This window comes from Branchiostoma lanceolatum, chromosome 1 (genome assembly GCF_035083965.1).
Source record: "Branchiostoma lanceolatum isolate klBraLanc5 chromosome 1, klBraLanc5.hap2, whole genome shotgun sequence".
NCBI classification, from domain to species: Eukaryota; Metazoa; Chordata; class Leptocardii; order Amphioxiformes; family Branchiostomatidae; genus Branchiostoma; species Branchiostoma lanceolatum.
In genome coordinates, this window is record NC_089722.1 from 42,675,076 (window position 1) to 42,697,144 (window position 22,069).

The 22,069-nt window shown below is 42.1% G+C and overlaps 1 protein-coding gene across 4 annotated transcripts in view; it reads left to right on the top strand.

The window, feature by feature from the left end:
• Positions 1-22,069, top strand: part of LOC136424085 (RIMS-binding protein 2-like) — a 42,052-nt gene that overhangs the window by 10,989 nt on the left and 8,994 nt on the right. For all 4 annotated transcript variants that reach the window (XM_066412511.1, XM_066412529.1, XM_066412520.1 and 1 more), the window contains exons 8-29: positions 6,514-6,621; positions 7,316-7,399; positions 8,048-8,131; positions 9,094-9,183; positions 9,794-9,916; positions 10,909-11,007; positions 11,621-11,671; positions 12,099-12,606; positions 12,939-13,058; positions 14,243-14,280; positions 14,725-14,810; positions 15,267-15,366; positions 15,754-15,871; positions 16,329-16,412; positions 17,043-17,153; positions 18,390-18,577; positions 18,938-19,016; positions 19,348-19,509; positions 19,833-19,973; positions 20,466-20,785; positions 21,460-21,552; positions 21,774-21,944. In XM_066412511.1, coding sequence (XP_066268608.1) covers positions 6,514-6,621; positions 7,316-7,399; positions 8,048-8,131; positions 9,094-9,183; positions 9,794-9,916; positions 10,909-11,007; positions 11,621-11,671; positions 12,099-12,606; positions 12,939-13,058; positions 14,243-14,280; positions 14,725-14,810; positions 15,267-15,366; positions 15,754-15,871; positions 16,329-16,412; positions 17,043-17,153; positions 18,390-18,577; positions 18,938-19,016; positions 19,348-19,509; positions 19,833-19,973; positions 20,466-20,785; positions 21,460-21,552; positions 21,774-21,944 — 2,958 coding nt within the window. The remainder of the gene's footprint in view (positions 1-6,513; positions 6,622-7,315; positions 7,400-8,047; positions 8,132-9,093; positions 9,184-9,793; positions 9,917-10,908; positions 11,008-11,620; positions 11,672-12,098; positions 12,607-12,938; positions 13,059-14,242; positions 14,281-14,724; positions 14,811-15,266; positions 15,367-15,753; positions 15,872-16,328; positions 16,413-17,042; positions 17,154-18,389; positions 18,578-18,937; positions 19,017-19,347; positions 19,510-19,832; positions 19,974-20,465; positions 20,786-21,459; positions 21,553-21,773; positions 21,945-22,069) is intronic.

Here is a 22,069-nt window from a genome sequence, read left to right on the forward strand (position 1 = left end):
AGGATGATTATTGGCTGGGGGAGTCGCGGTGCCCCGGCATAAATTACTCCGCAGTAGAGCGGGTTTGGTTCAGCAGGCTCCTGTATCTGCTCACCCCCCCGGCCCTCTGACTCCTCCGATTCTGCTGTTTCAGTGATTCAGACTAAGGTGTGGTTCATAGGGAACGTTTGATAGCTTTCCTAGCAGCCCGAGTGTGCCGCAGAGAAATGCCGGCGAGGCCTGGTGTTTGTGTGAGGAAATTTCGGCCCGCGACGTTGTAATTGTTTGACAGCGCAAATCTGACAAACAGGTAGGTCCTAATTTCTGCCTACAGGGAACAATGCTGTGTTTGGGAGTCGGGCGGTTTGAATGGCTGATTGTGTTCATCCCAGTGTAAACATGACTGGTATTGTCTACATTCTGCCAGACTCCTTCCCTTTGCTATTGTGTTGTTGATGTGTGGCATACTGCCACCATCGGGAGTCATGTAACCCGTTATACGTCGTCTCTGTTTTTGTGTTGTTTATACAGCTAACCTACATATCGTATGCACAAGCACGTTACTCATCTGACGTAATTAACCATTCCATTAATGGGAGAGGAGAAATTACACGAAGGCTGCCTGTAGGTGATAGATTTGCCCGCCGTGATCATTATGTTTCATTCCGGGCCAGCGTCGTGATGGACTGGTGTTTGTAAAATTGGCACGATTTATATCTGCTTGCTGCAGGATTGATTTTAGTTTTGACATTACGTCGTGCATCTTACGGTGCAGATTTTCGTTCAGTGTTGTGTCCACAATAAGGCAAACCCATGGTGTAACACTGCTGTGTACATGCATGGTATGAGGTACACAATGAAGGGTAACATTAGCCGCAGTAGCTAGAGCGAGGGTGTGTATGACAGGGTCCATGTACAGGATTGGGAGGCAGGGATTTCAGGGGCTGATGCAGAAATAAGTGGGCAGAATGGGCGTCAGGCCAGCGCGCTGAGCCGACCTGCCGACTGCACTGTTCTGTATATAGGATAATGAAGAAGGATAATGAACCTGAACTAGCATGTAAACAGCAACCTCTTTATGTTTGAAATCAACAACAAAATACACTGAACAAAGAATCATGTCTAATAAATCATTATAATATACTAAAACAAAGAGAAAGGCATATTCATGTATCTGGTGTCAAGAACCTGAACTAGCGATGTATGTAAACAGCTGGCTCTCTAGGTTTTGAAAACAAACAAAATACACTGAAAAAAGAATCATGTTTAATAATTATATGATAATATCCACACACACAAAAAGAGAAGAGCATATGCCTGGTGTCAATGACCCTGACCCGTGTGTGAATATTTGAACAGTTCAAATATTCGCACACACACAAAGGTGAGGTCAGGGCTATTATCATACCAGTGGTGACATAGGGCATACATTACATGCTCTTCTTTGTTTTTTTTCACAATTTTTTTATATAAAGGAATAATCATTGACATTTTAGTGTGTCATGTAAAATATCACACATCTGGAATTATTTAGAAATGTGTCATATCCTTGCTTCTATTATATGAAAATTAAGATAAAAACAGGAAAAAGCCTCTCTCAGATGATATATGCCTGATAAAGTGATATTTATCACCACGCATGTCTGACATGATAATCACCCTGACCTGTGTGGGAATATGTGAACTGTTACATTGTAACATCTGTCTTTTTAGGTTTAAAAAAAAACGCTTCCGAATGTTTATTGAAATTCTTTTGCTACTATGATTATTATAATGTCATGAACATTGTGAGTAAGATAAACAGAGATAAATTTCGGCCTGTGCCTGATGTCCTGAGACCCTGACATGCATGTGTGCTGGGTGGGAATTAACATCTGATTCAGTCTCTTGAGATTTGGACAAAATACACTTCTCTTTAATGTCTAACATCCTTGCTACTTATTAGACTCATGAAGATTATGAGAAAGATAAGATATAATGAGATGATTAAAGCATACATGTATGTCTGATGTCACTACTAGTACTGGCCCACATACACTTGCATAAGGGAATATTTATAAACGAGTTGTTCTCTTCAGATTTGAAAAAAAAGCTTCTCACAAATGTCCTTCTCTTTATTTGCTGCTAATTTCATTTAAATACATGAACATTGTGAGAAAGGCAGGCAGAGAAAAGCATAAACAGCGGTAACCTGATATCATCACTGTTATAATCATGCATGACCCTGACCTGCTTAAAGTACACATCATAAAATAACACAAATATATTTTGAACATTTAACGTTAAACATTCAGTTAATACTTAAAAAACATGAAGAATCCTTACAGTTAAAGCTGGCCTGTCAGTCCCTGAGGCTTTTTTAGAATTATTTTTGATCAATATTATTAGATAGTCCACCTTTGAATGAAATATGTCTGCTAGTTCAATTATGGGCTCATGTACTGACAGTAACTGGACAATACATTATGTCAATTTACTTTGAGAGGTCAATAGAGTGACCATTCAGTGACATTTGGTCTTGCATTTCCCAGGAATCTATTATAAAACATGCAAATTACACCACAGGCAGTGGCACATGGCAATAACCCTGACCTACATGTGTTATATATACTGTTGTCCTGGTTTGTGAGTTTTTGGATATAAAACATTCAACATGTCGCCTTCATCTTTGAAAGACATCGTCATCTGAAATGTTAGTCTAAGATTGAAATATCCTTACTACAATTATATTACATACGGGTACATTGCATGTAAATGCAGAAATGATTGCGGTCAGGTTATATGTTTGCGGTTTTCGCGGTGAACTCTTTACCACAAACTTAAAACCACCGCGAAAAAACGTTTCATTTCGTTACTGTAGCACTACTATTGTTTTAAAGCGAACTCAAAACCACCGTCCATTTTCTCCCCACCACAAAATTAAATCCCTGCAAACATTTCTGCATTTACAGTATAAGAAAGAGAAAGCTGCAGGTGATATGCTTGATGTTTGACGTATTTACTAACCACAGGCAAGACCTACATGTACATGCTGTGTGGTTGGTGAATACATGACGATATTGTACATGCCTTGGTTATATAAACACTGATACATGTATGTTTGAATCTGCAACTACATGTAGATATTCTTTAAAGCCATCAGCTGTAATATGGTTATGAATTATCATTATAATGATGTTAGAAATGATGTGAAAAAGATCAGAAATGACGCCATAATTTACAAATTTTCAAATATTATGGTACAATCATTGTAGATCTTCCACTGAAATTTGGAAAATGGCTTCTCAACCTCACTTTAAGTTTTGAAATTAATTTACATTTCAGGAGAGAGGTTTTATCGGGTGAAACCATATACTTTGATAAATGCTACACATTCTCCAGATGAATGCAAATGGCCTGATTTCCAGTGTAGTGTTGACCCACTTGTAGCTGCTCCAGTTGTGCAGCAGCCTGAATCTAAATGAGCTGATCTGTCCAACATGAAGAGTCCGTCAATCTCTAATAGATGCAGATGTAACTTTAAGGACTCTCTCTTTTAAGGAGCTCATTCTGTGTTTATCTCCATGAAAAAAAAACAACCTTTTTCATGGAGATATTGTTTTGAGTTAGCCTCCGATGCAGACTCCTCCCGGCTGTTTTCTTTTCCAAGTTATTGTTTTTATACTATTACATTTTTTTTCTTATTGCCGGGAACGGCCAGCAATAAGAAAAAAAATGTAATTATAGTATAAAAACAATAACTTGGAAAAGAAAACAGCCGGGAGGAGTCTGCATCGGAGGCTAGTTTTGAGTGTGTTTGTGTGTGTGTATGTGTGTGCATCTGGATGCTTAAAGTCAGCATAACTGAAGAACGTCTAGATGGATTGTAATGATATTTGGTATATGGGTAGGTGTTGGGAAGAAAAAGGTCAAGGTCTATTTTGGGCCCCCTAGTATGTGACACTGGAACTGCAATGGCGTATTTTTTTATACCTGTTTTGCAACATTTAGTAACTTTAAGGATTTTCTGTGTTCCATACCAGTTTTTGCAACGTTTAGTACGGTTCTCTCTTTTCCTGTATTACATTTTTTAATGTCAAAATGCTTCTCAAGAAAATACTATACATGTAGTTCACTTTTATCTTCAGGGTAGCAAAATTTCATGGTGTAAGGAGAATGTACATTTTCACTGAACTTTAACTCCACGGTGGCAGAAAGTGATTCTTAGAATGGATGTGTGAAGGAATAATAAATATTTAATAACAATAGTTTTTTTCACAGTGATGATAAGTTCACGGTACAGAGGTGGCGTATTTTTTTATACCTGTTTTGCAACATTTAGTAACTTTAAGGATTCTCTGTGTTCCATACCTGTTTTTGCAACGTTTAGTACAGTTCTCTCTTTTCCTGTATTTAATTTTTTGATGACAACATTCTTCTCAAGAAAATAATGTAATTCTCTTTCATCTTCAGGGTAGCAAAATTTCACAGGGTAAGGAAAATGGACATTTTCACTGAACTCTAACTTCACGGTATTGGCAAGTGATTCACAGAACTGATTTGTGAAGCAATCATAAATAATAAGAATAGTTTTTTCACAGTGATGATAACTTCACGGTACAGAGGTGACTGTGAAAATAAAGTTACAGTGAAATAGAATCAAGAATTACAGTACCAAAAAACTCTAAAAAGTGCTAAACACCTTACATCTGCTTGGAGACTAGAGAACTGTAAATAATGCAGGACAGACCTAATTAATCTACCTCCTAACGACTCGTCCATTCATCAATTAACATCACCTAATGATGAACAAGGCCTCAACATATTATGGTTAATTACACTAATTAACAAGAGAAGGGATGACCCAGTATACCTGTTTCCAATTATAGCAAAGCCGCATTGCCCTGTCCAGTCTACATGTAGTTCTGTACATTTTGTAGGTAGTATTGGAAATGCACTAAGCTTTGACGCTCTCAAACATAACGTTTTTGAGTTCGACCTACTTACCTTACCTTTACATATTGAGGTCACATAGATTTTATTTCTTGGTTCTTAACAATAAGAAAACATACTATATTGTAACATATTACAGTGATGAAAATTCATTGTCAGATCAACATGAAAACAATCTGAGGGGAAAGTCTTTTATACCTTCAAGTTGGTACACAGCACATTTTTGTAACTTTATGTTCACTGTGTTTTCACGGTCACCTCTGTACCGTGAACTTATCATCACCGTGAGAAACCTGTTGTAATCATTTATGATTCCTTCAGACATTCGTTCTGTAAATCGCTTGCCGACACCGTGAAGTTAAAGTTCAGTGAGAATATTAATGTCCATTTTCCTTACAGCCGTGAAATTCTGCTACCTTGAAGATAAAGTGCATAATAAACAGTATTGATGTAGTTAAGAGGCCTTTTCTGCAGAAGTAGTTGTGACAGCATAAAGTCACCATGACATAGACAATACTGCTGCAGCATGTTCGCTGTTAGGTGTGTTTTGTTTGATGAAACCCAGGATGGCAATTTTCCCAGTACGTCAACCCTATTTACATAATCTGTGTGGATTATAGATTATCTTTTTTTATTCGAACAAGCTTAACTGGATTAAGATGTATTTCCTGATGCTCGCCCTCTATTGGTATTTTAGAGTTAGATCATGACTGTGTTCCAGCATAGAACTTGCTACAACTAGCTGTCAGCTGGTTGGTTGTTTGTTTGTTTGTTGGTTGGTTTGTTGGTTGCATGGTTGGTTGCATGGATGGTTGCATGGTTGGTTGCATGGTTGGTTTCTTTTGAAGTCCTAATAAATCTGCAAACATACATCCTTTCACATACATGGTATTACAAAAACACAGAGCAAAATGCAAGTTGGTGTGTGGCCCATGTCTGTTCAATCAGTTTGCTCCTGAGTTGTGGCAACAGCTTCTGAACTTAAGAAATGTCTGGCTGCTTTATCTGTCTGTCCAGCTGCTTGAGCAACAGTCACCTACCGACTGGTATCTTATTACCTGGACGCCTAGCCTTTATTGAAGTACATGTACATTATGTGGGGTCGTGTGGCGCAACGGCAGAGCGTTCGACTCAGAACCAAGAGGTCCCGAGTTAGAATCCTGTCATGTCACCGATCTTGTGCCCTTGGGAAGGGCACTTTACACGACTTTCCTCACTCCACCAAGGTGTAAATGGGTACCTGACTTCGGTTGGGGAAAGTCTTATTGAGGTCACCTGGTGGCGCCGAATGGCAGCCGCCCAGACCTTTGCGACAGTTCCACAAACTGCAAGTGTGGATAAGATATTATACAATGTACATGTACATGTTGTGTATTGTGTGAAACCTGTAATACAGAAAAGCTGCCATTGCGGGTAATTTCTGACCAATGAAAAAAACATTATTATTAATGTACAGTGTATTAAATTGATGATTCATTTTTTATAGAATGGAGAGTTGGAGGCATTCTCACTGGACCCGCGACACGCTGCCGGCCTTGCTGGACGCCTAGCCTTTATTGAAGTACATGTACAGTGTGTTAAAGGCTGATTTATTTTTTGTAGAATGGAGACTTGGAGGCTGACAGGTTTGACGGGGGCGATGAGAGAGTCCAGAACCTACAGCTGCAAGTAGAGACGCTGTCACAGGCTGCGGGCAGGGTACAGGAGTTGGTACGTATACAATGTCAGGCATACCTTCTCAGCCTCTTGTACAGATTCTCACTGGACCCGCGACACCCTGGCGGCCTTGCTGCGTCCTGAATTGGATTTGTGTTACCCTTGACTTTATAATGGGAATATTGATATACATGTATGCAAAACCTAATAAGTATGACTGAAAAGACAACAAAACACACAAAGCATAAAAAGATTTGTTTTTTATCGATGAAATTTGTTGAGCACACCATCGGCAATGTGTCACGGATTCAGTGAGATACATGACTGTGTAGGGGCTTTAGAATCCGTATAGTTTTTAATTTAGGTCGACTTCACATAATCCATTTTTAGTTGGCTGCCACTTTTTCAAACAAGTTTTTGAAATGGTATGGTACAGTCAAACCTGTTAGTGTTACAGTACAAATGTCCACCTCTACATGAGGACCACCTGGCCAAAGTGGCCACTTTGGTGGTTCCTGGGTCCCACTGTAAAGCAGTGTCTTACACTGAGGTGGGCCACCCTGGCTAAATAAAACAGAAATAAATGAATACTATAATTAATGAATGATATTCCTCGTTAAATTTATACCAGCATTAAGAATCCTTTCTATAGTGACCCCCTGCAGACATAGACCAGGTTTTATCGGAGTAGTCCTCATGGGCAGGTTTGACTGCATGAAATTGAAATAATCAAATCTTCTCCTTGTAGGAAGCCAGTTTACAGACAGAAAAGACTTCTCAGCAGAGCCTTAAGGAGGAACTGAGACAGGCCAACAGGAGACTCTCGGCTCTGGTGGGTCTCACTTTCACTTTCACTGTAGGGTCTTAACTTTTCTCTTCACCTTAACAAAATCAATGTAGATTGGAGCAGGCAAAATATCAAACTGACATGTGTAAGATCAAGCACATCTTTTTTCAGTCCAACATTTCAATATCTAAGTTAGATGTCATTTAAAAGTGCATGTCTCCCTGTCTTTTGTTCTTTTGTTCCTTTGCAGCCGCGTGTATGATTTTTGACTTGAAATCTGATTTAGAGTTGATTAGACTTTCCCATTTTCTGCATAATGACCTAATTTTAGATTTGAGTCAGCCATTTTGGAAAAATCACCAGTATCGTGTTCACTCTTATGATTTAAATTTTTACTTCCGTGAGCAGCACTATTCTGTTTAATGCATTTGTATGATTGTGTGTCTCTGTTTTGTTTGTGTTTCCGCATTATCAATCAATCAATCAATCATAGTCAATAACTCAAGAAGCTATTGATAGATTGTAATGACATTTGGTAGGTGGTTAGGCCTTGGGAAGACGAAGAACAAGCTCCTGGCGGCATTCCTTGGTATTGCAGTGGCGCTTCCTGTTTTTGTATCTTTTGTCCTGGACTTGCCGTGGTCTTGTTTGTACAATCATGTAAACAAACCAGCATGTCTGTCCCCCCTGCAGGAAGTAGAGTTGTCGGAAGAGAAAGTCTCCAGAGCACAACTTGAGGAGCAGCTGAGCAACAGTAACCAGAGATGCTCCTACTTGGTAGGTCGGGTTTCCCTTGATAAGTTTACCTGAGGCTCTATGAGAATGGACTATAATAATAATAATTGTTTTTGGCTTGCCTGTGTGTGAAAGTGTGTTTGGGCACTGCACTTTCTTTGATAATATATTCTGCTGTATTGGGTAGAGTCAGAATAATACAGTTACTGTCAGTAGCTGCTAGCTTTGGTTGGCAATGCCTTAGCTTGTCTTTGCAAAGTTAGTACCTACCTACATAGTAGGATTGGTCAGTCGACCAATCGTAGGGAATTACGCTGAGGAAGCGACCTTCGTGCCGCCTCCATAATAGCGACATCCGCCGTCCGTACGGCTGGGCTCGCCTCCCACTCAATGTTACCACCGTCCCGCCCCTGCTGCAATTTTGTTTCTTTAACGAATGATCAGAAGTGTGTAAATTTACCAATACCGTACGTAAATGCTACACTGCAGTTTGTGTTGTAACTGCCGGCCGCCAAGGCCACAGTCCTTGGCCGTTGATGTCTTTGTACTACCAATAAGCCTCTATCACAGAGCAGACGCACATATTAAAGACATCACATGCCCCTAGTCCCTTGACCTCCGGGTCGTTGGGGGGACAAGGTAGCAGTGAAGATGGACATCTGTCTCCAGGCTCGTCTATTTCTAAAGTTAGTACGAAACAAAACAAACACAAGTTCAAAGATACCTCCACAAAGTATTCAGAGTTTCTCCTGTGTTGTGTTTGATTGTAGTTGATTAATTATGCAAATAAGGTTTTGATTAGGATCTGTCCATTGAACCCTGAATTCCTGTAATTCGACTTAGCATATATGGAAAATACTGAGACAGACAGACTGACAAATCCAAAATGATATATCCCCATGAATAAGTAGTCTCTTCCATTGACCCTATGACCTGGAATGTCTGCCACCTGTCTCTCAGGGTTGATAATTGACTCATTCAGCTGAACTTGTTTCCCCCGGCAGGAGTCCGAGCTTGAGAGCCAGGTTGTAGACAACACAGACCTGACCAAGAGGACATCGGAGCTGCAGCGCCAAGTCTCACAGCTGAAACAGGTGCACTGCTTTTATTGTTTTAGTTCACCCCCGGGGAGTGAAGGTTTGGTTTTGTCTGTCTGTGTCTCTTAAGTTTGCTTCTAAACATGCTGTAAACGCATGTAAGTTTGCGGCGATGTAATGTTTGCCACCGCAAAAAACGCAGCAAACACTCCAATTTCTCCCTACGGCAAAATTACGTTGTATATCGCCTTGAACCCCTCATTTATGGTAAACAAGGCAGCATTTCTATCGGTTGAAAGGTTTGCAAAGGCTAGGTGTGGTTAAGGAGGTGAAGTCTGCCGTCTCTGACTGTCATTGTTTTTCTCTGCAGACCCAGTTTGAGTCCAAGGGAGTTCATGACCAGCTGAACCTGCTGCTGGGTAAGGGGGTGAAGTCTGCCATCTCTGATCGTTGTTGTTTTTCCCCACAGACGCAGTTTGAGTCCCAGGGAGTTCATGACCAGCTGAACCTGCTGCTGGGTAAGGGGGTGAAGTCTGCCGTCTCTGATCGTTGTTGTTTTTCTCCGCAGAACCAGTTTGAGTCCCAGGGAGTTCATGACCAGCTGAACCTGCTGCTGGGTAAGGGGGTGAAGTCTGCCGTCTCTGATCGTTGTTGTTTTTCTCCTTAGACCCAGTTTGAGTCCCAGGGAGTTCATGACCAGCTGAACCTGCTGCTGATTCAGAACGAGGAACTTCAGACGGCGAAACGAGCTCAGGAAAACAAAGTCCAACATCTGCAGACCGTCACTCAGGTAATCCCCAAAACAGCAAGTTACACTGGCATGGAAGTCCGTCTGTGACTGTAATTTACCATCTTTATGAGTTAATGACTTTGACATGTTCAACCGTTTTTTCCAGTTAGATAAGTATCTATATAGTATAGATCCTTTCTGCCAGTTCATTCTGGAGTGATGCTGAAGAAGAGCGATGGATGCCACTCGAAACGTCTGGAAGTAAATCTCCAAATTTTATCCAGTTGTAGAGTTTGAAAGTTTGTAAAATTATCTGATTTATACACTATTTCAGTACACAAAGTGAAAGCGCTTATGCAAGCAAGCTTTTGATCTATCCTCTGAGCCTTCTCAAGTTGAAATGATCAGAAGGCTGACTTAGAATATTGGACACGCCAGGATTAATTTTTAAGAGGTGTGAAAGAGACCTTGTGGATTAGGATCTAAAGCTAATTTTTGATAAGCGCTTTACCTTGCGTGTGGAAATCTTTATGAATTACATTGCCAAGAGAGAGAGACACATTGGTGTTGCCTAAGATTGAAGATGGGGTTTGTTCACCGTCTTCAAAGCGGACCTCGACTTCCGTATGTGGGGTTCGAGAGTGGCCAAAGCTAAGATTACCATGTAAATGTAATTGAAGCTTTACAGTTTGTGTATGATTCTTTTTGAAGGTCACAAATTTTCAGAAAAATTTTTCATATATTGAGTTTGGCAACCTGTTGTTGAATACTCATTAGACAAATGAAACGTGTCCAGAAATGTTTCGTGCTGGGACTTTTACTGGAAGGGCTTCTTCAAATCTCGAATATTGGGCAAAACACAAAGTCAGTTGTTTTTCTGAATCAAAGTTGAACTGTAATTGCCAACACAACAAATTTTTGACTGATCAGCTCCAGTCTTTGTCAAGGAAAGAGCAATCCACTGCTTCTGTGACGTCACGTTATGCAGATGAGACACGTGACTCGGTATATATGTTGCGGAAAGTTAAGTGTTTTTGTTTACTGTTTTCCAGGAATTGGAGGAAGAGCTGAGACAAAACCCCACTGAGGACCTCGCAGCGACCAAACATTTACTGGAGGAGAAGGAGAAAACTGTCCAGGAACTTCTCAAGGTGGGGAAGATAAAATGTTCTGGTTACTTTGCATTCAGACAGTTTTTTTCCTACTTTTGAGAGCAGCAAGATGTTAGCCGTGTATGGCAACTTGCTTACTGGATCTTCTAACTGTTAAGTTTTGATATCTTTCATTTGAATTGTCAATTTTCCCTGTACGTTCATGTTTTTCTTTTCTTTGTCTGACCTTCTAAAGTTGATCAGGTTTTGATGTTCCCAGGGTCTCTCTCAACAAATGAATTGACCTGTGTTTTGTAGAGGAGCAACTAATATCTATATCTGGCCTGTCTCCAGGACCTGTCGCTTTTTGTCCCAGGAAGTTTGCTACACAGAATGGAAAACATTCACACCATCTATACAAATAATCTGAACTTTGTGTCATAAAAATTTATGGAATTGTATTTTGTAAGCTTGTTTGACGGAATGACAGATTTAACGACCAAAATTAACAACATGGGCTCCCAAACAATGACGGAAAACTCTAAAGCTGGAAACAGCCCTGATCCATATAATTGTATACTACTACTAATCTGATACTGTGAGAGCTGATTTCAACCAGATACTCTTGTTGAAGTGTCTGAATCTGATGATGTCTGTATTTCCCCTCCCACAGCACCAGAAGGAGACTGAAGACTCCCACAGACAAACCCTGCACCAACTCCAGGTATGTCACAGCTACTCGTGCGTCATCAAAATCTGATGCTGTTGCGTTTTTGAAAAAAGACAGGTGTTACATTGTCATCTATATATAGAGATGTGACTTAACTTCAGCTTCAAACTTCAACTCTTGACCTTGACTGAATTGGAACGGCAAATGACCTTGAGCTATGGACAACGATCTCGTTTCGACTAAGTCAGATTTTATTTCTTTCATTTAATGTTGTCCATTTTTAAAATCTGTCTCCACCTGACTGACTCACATGTCTTGTATAAACTGGGTCCTCTTGGAAATCAACTTGAATTTGTAACTTGAAGTTGCAACCGAGTTGTCTACAGATGAAATAGATAGATAAACTTTTTGACAAGTACAATGTAGAAATTTTTGTCACGAAGAGTAACTGTCGGAAAACCCTCTATTTTCACTTCCCCAGGCGAGACTGCAAGAGTTGGACTCCCAGCATGCCGATGGGCAGTTGCTATGCCAACGGCAATCAGAACAGTTGAAGGAGTTGTCCGAAAAACTTGCCAAAAAGTCTGACGTTCTGCCCGAACATTCCGCGCCTTCCGTATCGGCAGCTTCCGTAGGGATCCAGGTGAACATAAGGACGGGAACGCAGAAGTCTGTACAGACAGACGCACAGACAGACACACGGACAGACGCACCAAGGTCTGAACGGACAGACGTGCAGAAATCTTCCCGCGAAGCCGGTCGGGAAAAACGTGTGAACCAGATCGTTAAACCAGTGCCAATCGTCGGAGCCAACCGGTCCTCCGCGTTCGAAACCGTCTCGCCGGCGGCTGGAGTAAACGGCACGCCTGAACCTCCCCCCGTGGTGGTCGCTGCGCCGGCGAAGAGGACGATTTCACCACCTGTCAATCACCAGAGTCTTGCCAAAGAGCTGTCGTCCGCCGGGTTCCACCCCATACAGGAGCCAGATGGTGAGGAAAGCACTTTTTTTTTTCAACCTTAATTTAACTTTGAAAGTATGCAAAACATACCGTCACTCATTCACTCGTTTTTAAAGAGTTCAAGGGAGGAGGTCAGGGGGCCTTTCAACGTACCATCGGCAAATAGAACGTAGATTGTCATACAATAAGGAACTTACAATCAGTATTACTTAATCATATTCAGCATATAAGGATAAGTCGACATTGTCAAATCTTGCTGTGGTTTTATATTTGCGGTTTTCGCTGTGACTTCTCTACCCCAGATTCACACCACTGTGATATGTGTGATTAGGACAATCGTTGATTTGTTTTTGTGCTTGCAGGATCGGGAGACTCCTGGGACGAGGCCAGTACCTACACTCTACCTTCTCACCACGACAACGACAACCCCAGCCCTGAACCTGAACCTGAACCACAGTCTCACACTCAGCAGGGCTTAAACGGTGAGGGAGTGAGTGAGTGAGTGAGTGGGAGAGAGAGAGAGAGAGAGGGAGAGAGAGAGAGAGAGAGGGAGAGAGAGAGAGAGGGAGAGAGAGAGAGAGAGGGAGAGAGAGAGGGAGAGAGAGAGAGAGAGAGAGAGAGAGAGAGAGAGAGAGAGAGAGAAAATGTTATAGAATGAATAAGAAAAGGGTCAATCAGCAAAGGAATTCAGTTCTTTTTAGGAAAGTTTCATTGATTATTTAATGATCACTTTTGGAAGATTAAAGATTTAAGTCCCTTGAGATCTCTCTAAAACTTAAGGTTTTACTAAGAGGTACAATATTTTTTAGCGAAGCCTGAGGGGCAAGCTTAATAGTATATTTTAGGCCCGATTTGCAAGAATTCCCAGAATTCCACAGGAATTTCAGGAATCCGTCCGGCCAACTCTGTGGATGCCCTCCTGTCACTTTTTCAAACTTGATACCTCATTAGCACGTCTGGCATCCAGGCACTCAGCTGTCGATGACAGATGACCTACTTTTACGTGGTGTCCGATTTCGTACTGCCCGGAGTGTGTCAGGGAGTTCACCGAATCTAGTATTCTAGCTTTGAAAAGGGTTTGCGCATCCCAGTTGATCTATTATCACAAGAACGTGCTGAACATAATGCCTCCCACCAAAAAACCTCTGTGAAAACCAAAACTTGAGGAGATCCAAGCATATAAAGAAAGGCAAAGTTTTAAACGGAACGATAAATAACTTGGGTTACCGCTTGGGCAGTCTACACTGAACGCCTTACGGGGAGGCGTGCGGTGTCGGAAAAACAACAGTAGCTCCTCGAAAACACATCCTACAGAGCTAGAATAACAGCCAAAACCATCATAGGAGCCCCAGCATACCGATTTTCTAAACTTCCGGTCTAGTTTCTCACCCCACCTATCCAACAATGCCAGAGAAAAAAGACACTACAACGGGAGTGTACTCCGGCCTTTCTACATATGCTAGGAACTCCTCGAGTTACATGGTGCCTTTCTATATCTGCTTGGCAGATGCCTTTCTGATTTCTAAGTGCGTTTTGCACAATATCATGGCAGAACTAAGATCTAGAGTGCTACGTTGGTACTTTCCTTACAGTGAAGTAAGATCAATCCAGACACCTTCGCTATGGCAATAATTTTTAATTGCCACACTTATTCTAACTGTTGCAGGTTTGGAAGAAGCCAGTGGTGATGCAGATATGGACAAAGTGAGTAAACTTCTCCTCTCAAAAAATTGTGGAACTTGGTTACAACAAATACTCATTTAGAACTAGTAGAGTGGCACTGAATGGCCGTGTGGCCGTGGTTAGACTGGCGGATTGAGAGGTCACGGATTTAATTCCTGTCGTTCCTGGATAGACATTGTGCCCTTGGAAAGGTACTTTACACGACTTTCCTCACTCCACCGAGGTGTAATTAAATGGGTACCTGACTTTGTTGGGGAGGTAAAAGGCGGCGGAAGGAGATAGAGGGATGGGCTCCACCTTCCAATACCGTGTCCCACATACAATGGATTAATAACCCACTGTCCCTACGCCCTTAAAGGCTATGAGACATTTACCTTGATGCCATTCTACAAAAAATGATGGTTGAAGAATAAACTTGAGTACAGTAAACTTGATCTTGATTGAAGCACATTTCCCTCCCTCCAGCAGGTGTCAGAAGGGAGTGAGACGGCCCCGACAGCCAGCAGTGAGGCCGCTCACGACAGGAAAAAACTCGCTGTTTATATCGCAAGGTATTTTTTTATTCTTAAATTTTTCTTAGACATTCACTGCCAAACCTGTAGAAGTGACCACCTCTACATAATGACCACCTGGCCAAAGTGACCACTTTTTGGTGGTTCCTTAGATAATTTTTCCCATTGACACATGCATTAACCTCCAGCCTGCTAAGGTACCTGTTTAGAACCAGATTTGTATTGGTTATGGGATAAGGTATACCAGGTGAAAAATACTATCTACTGTGGACCACCTGTCCACATAGACCAGATTATTGGTTGCCTGAGTGGTCTTCTTGGACAGGTTTGACAAGCTAAAAGTGAACCATCCACTACAACTGATCTGTCAAAATAAGAGAAAGGCAATGCAACAGTGAAGATGTTTCATACATGTAGCAACACTAGTAAATATTGTAAAGTAATTTATGAAGTAAAAGAAAGATTCTGAAAACATACCTGATGTTTTGCTGCCAGGTATTCCTACAACCCGTACGATGGACCCAACGACAACCCCGAGGCGGAGCTGTCGTTCCAGGCGGGAGAGTACGTCTATGTGTACGGGGACATGGACGAGGTGAGGGGCAACGTTGTAACAAAATAGTCGGTGGAAACATTTGCTACATTGTGACAAAATTCTTCTAGTAGTTGGAAAGTTTGAAACATTGTAAAGTACCCATCTGTGTACTTATTGACAAGTTAAGTCGCAATGTTGTGTCGAGACAGTGGAAAACATTGCTACCTTGTGACAAAGAAGTTGGTGGATGTTACATGTAGATGATGGACAAGTAGTGTAAAAATTTCAGATGAAATAGTTAGAAGGTTGGAGACACATTGCAACGAACAAGATTTGAGATTCCCTCCAACTTCAAGTACAAGTACACAGAGTCTGTCCTGTGAACTAAAGAGTTAAAGACATGAAACATGTTCTCAGATATTCTGAAGTTGTCTCTGTCCCTCCCAGGACATGTTCTTCCAGGGTGAGTTGATGGACGGGTCCCGCGGACTGGTGCCCTCCAACTTCGTGGAGCGAGTCGCAGACGAGGACATGCCCAACTGGAGCCCCGCTCAGCCGTCTATTAGTGAGTGCTTTTCTTTACTGTTTCACAAATCACAGTTTTCATGCTGCTCTAATGTGGCATTGATGCTGACTGCCATGGTAATTATAGAATGTGTGGCAGACGAGGACATGCCCAACTGGAGCCCCGCTCAGCCGTCTATTAGTGAGTTCTTTTCTTTGCTGTTCCATGACTCATGCGCTGCCATCATGGTAATTTCATGATAATTATGGTTGTCCAAAGTTCCCTCTTTGAACTGTCAACCCAGCAAGGCCTTGAGCTAATTAAGGGGGCATTGGAGTGCAGCATTGATGCCATTTCCTGCCATGGTAATTAGTTATGATCCAATTAAGCTGCACCTGGATTCACAAACTAAAGACAATCAAAAAGGTCAAAATATAAAATGGATTGACTTCATCATGATGTGTTGTTGTTTTGTTGATGTTGTTGTTTACAGGTGATAAGTTGTTGTTGTTTACAGGTGATGAGGATGCCACGCACGTGTCCTTCCAGAGTGAGGATGAAGTCAGTATCAGCCAACTGGTACCGGATGGATCCACTAACGGTTAGTCTGCAACCTTTCCCTTCACTCACCTAGTACACTCACCTAGTACATTTGTACATGCACAAACCTGTTTATAAGGTCTTTGGATGCTGATGGTTTAGTGGTAAACATCCTGGCTTCTGGGCCAGAAGGCCCAGAGTGTACCCATAGGTTATAGTCACATCCAGCTGGCTGTCTTGCATGCTACTGAAAAGGGATATAGCCCGAGGTCCACTCGTATATTCATTGTTACATTGAATGTATAAATGTAAATAAGATATGCGTTGATGAAAGTTAGACATCCAGGTAGTAAGATACGCCAAAAATAATTACTCAAGCAACTGGATGAAATTTTGAAACTGTCAGGTTTGACTGTTTCAAAATTTTATCCAGTTGCTTGAGTAATTATTTTGGGCGTAAATAAGATGTCCTGTTAATAAAGAACAAATTGATAAACTGTCCATTGATGACAACAAACATGCCTTGAACTTGAAGTGTCCCTCTTTTGAAGTACAGCCCGACTTTGTCATGCTATTTAAGCAGCCTGTGGAACACACGCAAAACAGGCACCGTTTTGAATGCATGCGTAACTTCTTATTGTTATTTAGAGAATGACTCCTTGCGCTCTAACCTAGCTGTTCTGTTCCGCAGATAACCAGCCCGGCACCACGGCCCTCCAGCTGGCCCCCACCCTCCCCGACAGCTTCACGGACACGCTGGACAGCCTGCAGAAACCTGACGCAAGCCCCAATAAGACCCCAGGTGTGTGCAAAATTATTCACTAAGGCGTTGTATTGTAAGGTTACCACAGACCTGATTCATTATTTTACCCCGTGTCAGTATTCGTAAATGGCTAATTTTCTTGTAAAACCAAGGAACACAAGTCAGTTCAAATCCGGAGTTCAGTTTCCAGATATCAAGGTGGCCCTCTTGGAATTCGAATTTTCCAACTTTTTTTCTACTGAGTTTACAGTTAAGTTTCATATATCATTTGAAAGAGCATGATGTCCCGCACATTATGGTGCCTTTAATTTGGTCCTAACATGGAAAGCTATGAAGATATTTCTTTTAGAAAGTTGCCCAACCCATACTATCATTAGTTGGACCTGGCGACACAATACCACCCCAGACCTGGTTAGACTTGGCCCATACTGGCCTGATAGTGGACAGACAATGATCCACCCTAATGAATGCCATGCAAATGAGTAGAAAATTAGTCCTTCCATTCAGTTGAATACACTTGCATAATCACCAGATTTCCAGTACAATGGGCGGGCTTGAGTTCAATGGGCTTGGTGATAGAGGTGTCATTGACCACTGTGACAGGAACAATTAGCCCACAATTGTTCGTAAAAACCCAGGTGAACTCAATACTGCTGGATATGTGCTGACCTAGGAGTACATCGTTCACATGCATTTTCAATCAATCATATCTAAAGTTGTGAACATCGCTGACTAATAATTTTTACATGACTACATTCATGATGAAGAGAGCTTTCAGCTTATACCACACTTATAGGCACAAATCTGATATTGCTGAAGATTCCAAATTGCTTCTGGATTTCCCAATTTGAACTGACCAGTGTTAAGGCATTGTTTTCTTGAGTTTCATAATAAGAAAACCTGATATCCTGTTGCCCCCCCCCTCGCCCTTCAGTACTGTACCATCATGACTTTGAGAGGCAAAGTTTCAGTTGCCCCCCTCCCACAGTACTTATCATGACCTTGAAAACCTAACCTTACCCCCCTCTTACAGTAATAGATGCATAACTTGCATAAGTGCATAACTTTGAAAATCTGTTATTCTGTTGCCCCCCTTTCATTTTGCCCTTCAGTACTGTCCATGTACATGACCTTGAGAACCTGACAGTCTGTTGCCTAACTCTCACATTGCCGTTCAGTACTGTACACGCCCTTCTGTGGCCTCTTACATTGCCCTTCTGTACACGACCTTGAAAGGCTGACCATGTAGACATGTATGTTACCCCCCTCCCACAGTGCCGTGGCCCCAGAACCTGACGGTTGACAAACAGCTGACCAACAGCTTGATACTGAAGTGGGACCCGGCCGACCTCCCTGCGGAGGAGGTCCTACACTATGCAGTCTACCTGAACAGGGAGCTCAAGGCCAAGGTGCCGCCTGACACCAAACCCAGCGCTCTCATCGAGGGGGTCGACATTGAGAAGGTCAGAGTCTCTTTGGTTTACAATTTGTACTGCAAAAAACTGTATCTTCCACAGATCATCATAAACATTGTATCTATTAGTCTGATTCAGAAACACTATATAATGATCTTCTTCAAAGTTGACAGCCAGTAACGTTAGGTGTTAGGAATTAGTTTACTTCAGTCTGACGAAACTAACAGTGTCGCTAACTTGGCTTGTACTTAACCCGTTTCTAAGGTACGCTTCTATAGGTTTATGCCAGTCAAATATTTTGTGCACTTTTAGTACTTAACTTACTTTAGTCCTTTACATGTACTAATGAAAAAATCACATCCACTTGAGGTTAAATCTGACTTCTGTCCTGTTATTCCCATGTTACAGACGTACCGTGTGTGTGTAAGAACCACCACAAGAACAGGGCAGTCTCTGGACCCTCAGGCAACTCTACTAGTAGGGAAAGGTACGAACGCTGTCATTTTCTATTTAGACTTTATTCTTCGACTCCCCTAGATAGTCACAATATGAGGATGAGGATGTTGATTAGTGATGGTAATGACCAAAATCAATGATACATGTAAGTAGGGCACTGAACAAATTGAACATTTTCTTCATATTGTACATGAATTGTATACACTGATGTGGAGTAGAATGTGTTTTCTTCTGTTAACAGCTTGCTGATTGATGTGAAATACAAGGAACAAACCTGGTGTGTTATGCTGGTGGTTTCAAAAAAGAAAAACAAAGAAAATGTGAAAAGTATTGACCTTAAATTTCTGTCCTCATACTTTTAGATGCGACCTTGGCGCCCAGTAACCTCCAGGTGTCAGAGGTCACCCCCACATCATGTGAGCTGTCCTGGTTGCCTAGCAACAGCAGCTATGCCCACAGCCTGGTGGTAAACAACGGGGAACCCAAGATCCTGGCGCCAGGTGTCTACAAGCACAGCATCACTGGTGAGATGTAATGATTATATTTTTTATTCAAGCCCCACAAATTGTTCTGTTACTTATTCATCATCATCTTTGCCACTTTCTTTCTGTTACTTACAAAATTGCAAACCATCAGAAGCTGCCTTTTCTATTTCGTGTTCTGGACAAGCTGTTACATGTATAGTCAGGATTTTGGGGTGGTAGATAGTTGTGCACATCAAGAAGCAACATAAATTTGGGCCCTCTAGCAACTCCCTTCTGAACTGCAGGGGCATTTTAGTTGTAGAGTTTGAAACAGTATAAGTCAAGCAGAGATGATTGACTATATTTTTTATTTCTGTGTTCAGGACTGCAGCCAGGGACGCTGCAAAAGGTCGAAGTTCGGTCGGAGAAGAGCAGCACGAGTCTGTGGGACTTCATCGAGAGCAAGACGTGGAAGAGGAACGAGAACACCTCCGCCAGCGTGCAGTTTGAGACGCTTCCAGGGGGTGCGTATGGCAGGGGGGGGGGGGGGTGCAGCAGGGGGGAAAGTTTGATGACGGGGGTGTTCAGTAGGGCTGTGCAATTTGAGCAAGACCTTAGTAATCAATCAATCAATCAATCAACTGCTGGAGCATGCATATGGGGGCTGTAGAAATCTCTCTCCAGGATGTTATATTTTTGGCACAGTTCGTTCTAGTGACCCCCAACCCTCTGTGGGTTCTTTAACATGCTCAAGGTGTGGCTCTCATCAAACACAGGGCCTCTGGCTCAATGTGCCATCCAAGAGAATGTCCCTGATCAAAAGTCTTTTCACCTCAGTCAAGACAGTGAAGGAATACATGTACTTGTAGGTATAAAGTGCCTTTTCCAAGGGACCAGCACTTGGGCCTGTCAGGGACTCGAACCCAGAGCCTTTAGATTACATGTCAACAACTTTAACCACAGGACCACCTTACCACCAACTTAAGACTCCACTGACCCCCTGTGTGTATGTCCAGGTCCCCCCGACCCCCCGGTCAACGTGACCGTCGAACCAGGCCAGGAGCCGCACCAGGTCCTCATCAGCTGGCTGCCCGTTACCATAGATACGACGGGGACGTCCAATGGCGCCGTGGTGCAGGGTTACGCCGTGTACTCGGGGCAGAGGAAAGTGGCGGAGGTCTCTGAGCCGACGGGAGACAGCGTAGTCGTGGAGGCGTCGACGTTAGCGGGTACGACGGTCGGGCCGATCCTGGTCAGGACCGTGTCCAGCTCAGGAGACTCCATCAACTCCCAGTCTGCAGTCATTCCCCTCAGTCTCAAGAAGATGCTCTACCAGGTAAGATGTCTTAAACATGCCTCACACAGTCTCAAGATTATGCTCTACCAGATAAGGTGTCTTAAATATGTCGCAAGAAAATGGTCTCCCAGGTGAGACATCTTAAACATATCTCACACAGTCTCAAGAAAATGTTATCGTCTCAGGGAAATGTTGTATCAGTTAAGACATCTTACACAGTCTTAAGAAGATGCTTTACCAGGTAAGATCTTAAATATAAGACTCACACTTTCTCATCCACAAGAAGATGCTTTACCAGGTAAGATCTTAAATATATCTTACACAGTCTCAAGAAAATGCTCTATACCAGGTAAAACATCTCTCAAATGTTATGCACCTAGACACAAATGTCTCAAGAAAATGAATGAATCATTTAACATTTTACACATTTAGACATCTTAGGCATATTTCACACTGTCTTACAGGGTTTGAAGAAAATGTTACATGACATGTCACATTATATGTACAACATCTTTAGTTACCTAGTCTCAAGAAAATGTTCTATTAAGGTAAGACATCCCACACATATCTTTCTATCTCAGATGTTAAACTGGGCAGTATTGCCTTTACATGAGATCCTGTAGCAGGTAATATACAATGTATGTATCTTCAAGAATTGATATCTTCCAGAATTGAACTTGATTGGTTCCACTTTCTTCTCTTTGTTCTGCCAGAGAAAACATCTTCCGACGTTGTCGTCTTCCCAAGTCATCACTGAGGAGATGCCTGAGAAGCCGACGGTACGGAGGGAATCTGGGAAAATACAGGTACAGGAGTTAAAGGAACGGGCAAGAAGACTCAATTTATAGTTTGTGATGTTTTGTTGTTGTTGTTTTACAGATTATCAAGATGTTGGTGCCATTATAGAAAAGTTGTTCTACAGACTGCCAAGATGATGATGTTGTTGTTAAGAGTATCGAGATGATGGTGATGTTGTTGTTGTTGTTGTTGTTTAGAGTATCGAGATGATGTTGTTGTTGTTGTTTAGAGTATCGAGATGATGTACGAGGGTCGGACAGACGACAGTTCTCCGGAGAGTGACATTTCCGACGAGCAGGTTGAGCAGTTTGAGCCGTCCGTGGGGCGCACCGTCACCAAGTCCCCGCAGGATGGTCTCCCGATGCCCCCTGGTGGCCTGGACAGGGAACTGCAGGAGAAGGTGGGCTTCTGTGCCACATACTGTAAATCTCCAATCGAAGTTAAACTGCAAATTTGCAACCCCAAAAATTGGACTAAGTCTTATACAAATTTTCGACTGATTCAGGCTCCAGTCTTTGTCAAGGA